Below are 5,090 nucleotides of genomic sequence, written 5' to 3'. Positions count from 1 at the left end.
ATGGAAAAAAAAAAAAGGACAGAACTGCAGGGACCTATGGAACTATGATGAAACATGTTGAACATTTATATTACTAGAGTCCTAGAAAGAAAGGTGAAAGAAAGTGGAGTTGAAAACATTTGAAACGGGATGCCTGGGTGGCTCAATGGTTGAGCAGCTGCCTTCAGCTCAGATCTTGATCCTGGGGTCCTGAGATTGAGTCCCACGTCAGAATCCCCACAGGGAGCCTGCTTCTCCCTCTGCCTATGTCTCTGACTCTGTGTCTCTCATGAATAAATAAATAAAACATTTTTTTTATAAAGAAAATATTTGAAACAATAATGACTGACAATTTCTCAATTTTGGCAAAAAATATAAAACAACACATGCAAGAATCTGAGTGAATCTCAAATAGTATAAAGCCAAAGAAATTCACACCAAGACACATCATAGTTAAACCTAAGGACAGGTTAAAAAAAAAAATCTTGAAGCAACCAGAAATGACATTTTACCTATATGGAAGAAACAATCTGAACAACCAAAGAGGTAAAAAGGAAGTGGCACAATATTTTTTTAAATGCTGAGAATAAGAATTGTCAACCATGGATTCTATATCTAGAAAAACTATCCTGGGGGAACTTTCCAGAACGCTCGGTGAGACGCGGAGGAGCGGCGGCTGCCCGAGCTGCGCCCAGCAACGCGCCCCTTCCCGCTCCCCCACACCGGCTTCGGCCCTCTCACCGGCTGTAGAAAATGGTGAAAGAAACCACTTACTATGATGTTTTGGGGGTCAAACCCAATGCCACCCAGGAGGAATTGAAAAAGGCTTACAGAAAACTGGCCTTGAAGTACCACCCTGATAAGAATCCAAATGAAGGAGAGAAGTTTAAACAGATTTCTCAAGCTTATGAAGTGCTCTCTGATGCAAAGAAAAGGGAATTATATGACAAAGGAGGAGAACAGGCAATTAAAGAAGGTGGAGCTGGTGGTGGTTTTGGCTCCCCCATGGACATCTTTGATATGTTTTTTGGAGGAGGAGGCAGGATGCAGAGAGAACGGAGAGGTAAAAATGTTGTACATCAGCTCTCAGTAACCTTAGAAGATCTCTATAATGGCGCAACAAGAAAACTAGCTCTGCAAAAGAATGTGATTTGCGATAAATGTGAAGGCCGAGGTGGTAAGAAAGGAGCAGTCGAATGTTGTCCCAATTGCCGAGGTACTGGAATGCAAATAAGAATTCATCAGATAGGACCTGGAATGGTTCAGCAAATTCAATCTGTGTGCATGGAGTGCCAGGGCCATGGGGAACGGATCAGTCCTAAAGATAGATGTAAAAGCTGCAACGGAAGGAAGATCGTTCGAGAGAAGAAGATTCTAGAGGTGCATATTGACAAAGGCATGAAAGATGGCCAGAAGATAACATTCCATGGTGAGGGAGACCAAGAACCAGGACTGGAACCAGGAGATATTATCATTGTTTTAGATCAGAAGGACCATGCTGTTTTTACTCGACGAGGAGAAGATCTTTTCATGTGTATGGATATACAGCTGGTTGAAGCCCTGTGTGGCTTTCAAAAGCCAATATCTACTCTTGACAACCGAACCATCGTCATCACCTCTCATCCAGGTCAGATTGTCAAGCATGGGGATATCAAGTGTGTGCTAAATGAAGGCATGCCAATTTATCGTAGACCATATGAGAAGGGTCGCCTAATCATCGAATTTAAGGTAAACTTCCCCGAGAATGGCTTTCTCTCTCCTGATAAACTTTCTTTGCTGGAAAAACTCCTACCTGAGAGGAAGGAAGTAGAAGAGACTGATGAAATGGACCAGGTAGAACTTGTGGACTTTGATCCCAATCAGGAGAGACGGCGCCATTACAATGGGGAAGCATATGAGGATGATGAACATCATCCTAGGGGTGGTGTTCAGTGTCAGACTTCTTAATGGGGCCGGTGAATAACACTGCTGCTGGCATTTTATATGCAGTAGTGGATGAGTGAAGGACTATAATCATAGCTCACTACTTGCTATTGTTTTTGTTTTAATATTCAACTATAGTAGTGTTTTAAAAGTTAAATGAAGAATAAACTCAAATATAAAAGCTCTGACTTTGCCCTGTATGTATGATGACTTCAGTGTGCAAGATAAGTTTAATACTGTAAAAACTACTTTAAAAAAAATCTCCCCTAGCGTTTGTTAGGCCATACCTTGTAATTGATTGCAGCTCTATGTATATGAAACAGTTCAGACTGAAATGCTAGGTGTATGTATTGACTTCAGTGTATGACCCTTAATTGTTAAAGCTATGAAGTTAAAACTTGTATTTAATTGGCAATCAGACAAAGAATTTATTAATTTGTAGAGAAGTGTTGGTCTGTAGTTACGTTAAGTAGGATTCATTGTGATGCCTCTGCATTTTATTGCCTCAACTGTTATTTGAAGATGGCATGCTATGTAATTTGGCCTGTGGTATCAGTGATAGAAAGGATACCTCTCTAAAGAAGTGGTTTATCATATGCTGCTGCTTGAGGGCTTGCACTTGTAGAATTGCATTCCCTTCTGTGCCATCTTTTTTTTTTAATATTATATATATATATATATATCAGTCCTGGTTACACTTTTTTTCCTTCTCTTTGGACCATGATAAACTTCAGAGTAGTGACTTCAGGAGCCAGGGTAACTTAGAGTGAAGAGACATTTATGTGGAGAAGTTAATTTGCATGTATGAGACAGGAAGGTGTCTTCTAGGTATGTGACAGGCTTACTTTAAACCATTTAACTTATGCTCCGAAGTAACTGTAATTTCATGTTGGTAGTATAGCAAATTATGATGAATAGCTTTAATTGTATGTTTAAAAGTCATGTTCACAAGCTTAAATCTGGAATCAGAATTAAGCAATTGAAATGTATGAATGTCTCCTTAATATACTGATTACAAAGCAAAAAAAAAAAAAAAAAAAAAAAAAAAAAAAAAATAGAAAAACTATCCTGGGATCCCTGGGTGGCGCAGCGGTTTGGCGCCTGCCTTTGGCCCAGGGCGCGATCCTGGAGACCCGGGATAGAATCCCATGTTGGGCTCCCTGCATGGAGCCTGCTTCTCCCTCTGCCTCTCTCTCTCTCTCTCTCTCTCTCTCTGTGTGTGACTATCATGAATAAATAAATAAAATCTTAAAAAAAAAAAGAAAAAGAAAAACCATTCTTCAAGATTGAAAGGGAAATAAAGACATTTTCAAACACAGGGAAACTAAGAGAACTTTCTGCTGGCAGACCTAGCCTTAAAGAAAGGCCAAAGGAAATTTTCTAAGGAAAAAAATCACAGAAGAAAGCTTGGAACTATAGAAGGGAAAGAATTATAAAAAGGGTTTAAAAAAAAAAAAAGGAGAGGTGTGTGCAGGTAAATATAATAGACTATCTCATTTCTCACATATTTCTTAAATAATATTTAACAATTGAAGCAAAAACCATAATATCTGATATAATCCATTTATGTAAGGGAAATATCAAAGAATTATATTTTAAAGTGCATAAATAGAAGAAAGATTTCTGCCTTCACTAAAAGTGGTAAAACAAAGACGACATATAAGTGATCAACAAGTATATAAAAAGATGCTCAACATTACTAATCATTAGGGAAATAGAAATCAAATAATGACCTGTTACTTCACATCTGTTAGGATGGTTATAGGTGTTGGCAAGGATGTGGACAAATTGGAACCCTGGTACACTGTTGGTGGGAATACAAAATAGTGCAGTTGCTATAGAAAACAATATTAAAGTTCCTCAAAAAATAAAAATTAGAACTACCATCTGATCCAACAATTCCACTTTTGGATATTTATCCAAAATAATTGAAATCAGGGTGGGGTAATTGGGTGATGGGCATTAAGGAGGACACTTGATGTAATGATCACTGGGTGTTATATGTAACTGATGAATCACTAAATTCTGCCTCTGAAACTAATAATACACTATACGCTAATTAAGTTAAATTTAAATAAAACATTTATTAAAAGAAAGAATGCTTTGGGGTTTTTTTGTTTGTTTTGCTTTGGGGTTTTTTAAAATGCTTTTTTTCCATCAATTGATGTGATCATATGATTTTTCTGTCTGAGCCTGTTAGTGTATTTCATTTGTTGACTTTTGAAGTCTAAATAAGACTTGCATAGCAAATGGAATAAATCCTGTTTTATTGTATATTTTTAATATGTTACTGGATTTGATTTGGTTAATATTTTATGAATAATTTTTATGACTAAGTTCATGAGAGATATTGGTCTACAGTTTTCTTTTCTGGCACTAAAATGAAAATTCATGAGCAGAGTTCAACAAATTTGAGCAAGCAGAAGAAAGAATCAGTGAATTTAAATACAGGCCAAATGTAATTCTTTAGCTTAAAGTATAGAAAGAAAAAGGAATGAAGGAAAATGAACAGACTCCTAGACTTTTTTGGCATCCCAAAAGAGGAGAGAGAGAGAAAGGCACAGAAATAATATAAGAAATCATGGCTCATCACTTCCCAAATATCATAAAAAACATTCATCTATACATCCAAGAAACCCAATATATTTCAAGTAGGACAAATTCCAAAAGATCCCCACCTAGAAACATCACAAGCAACCTGTTGATAGCTGAAGGCAAAAAATGAATCTTGAAAGCAGCAAGAAAGAAGCAACTCATTGTACATATGAGATCTTCAATAAGATTAACTGATGATTTCTTATCAGAAACCATAGAGCCAGAAGGCAATAGGATGAAACATTCAAAGTCCCAAAAGAAAAGACTGTTGACCAGGAATCCTATATCCAGTGAAATCTTTCAAAAAAAAGGGGGGGAGAAACTAAGATACTCCCTCATAAACAAAAACTGATCAAATTCATCACTTGCAAACCTGTCCTATAAGAAATACTAAAATAAGTCCACACAGAAATGAGAGGACACTAGACAGTCCTTTGATCTATTTAAAGATATGAAGAACACATATGTAGAGGTTACTACACAGATAACTGTAAAGGAAAAAATAAGCATACCTTTTGTTCTTAACACTTTTGCTCCTATTTGAATTAAAAGATAATTGCATAAAGCAATAATAGCAAACCTTTGTTGAGAGG

General features: G+C 36.8%; 1 protein-coding gene across 1 annotated transcript; it reads left to right on the top strand.

Annotated features, from left to right (window-relative positions):
• The first annotated feature begins 615 nt into the window (after positions 1-615).
• Positions 616-2,090, top strand: LOC119876730 (dnaJ homolog subfamily A member 1). The gene has a single exon (XM_038551085.1). The coding sequence runs from the start codon at positions 733-735 to the stop codon at positions 1,924-1,926; it is 1,194 nt and encodes a 397-aa protein (XP_038407013.1). The 5' UTR covers positions 616-732; the 3' UTR covers positions 1,927-2,090.
• Positions 2,091-5,090: the final 3,000 nt, after the last annotated feature.

This window comes from Canis lupus, chromosome 10 (genome assembly GCF_011100685.1).
Source record: "Canis lupus familiaris isolate Mischka breed German Shepherd chromosome 10, alternate assembly UU_Cfam_GSD_1.0, whole genome shotgun sequence".
Lineage (NCBI taxonomy): Eukaryota > Metazoa > Chordata > Mammalia > Carnivora > Canidae > Canis > Canis lupus.
The sequence above is the reverse complement of the archived record's forward strand: the minus strand, read 5'-3'. Positions and strand labels throughout refer to the sequence as shown.

Excerpts from the sequence above, each read along its gene's own strand:
- LOC119876730 (XM_038551085.1), top strand. The coding sequence starts at position 733 with ATGGTGAAAGAAACCACTTACTATGATGTTTTGGGGGTCAAACCCAAT.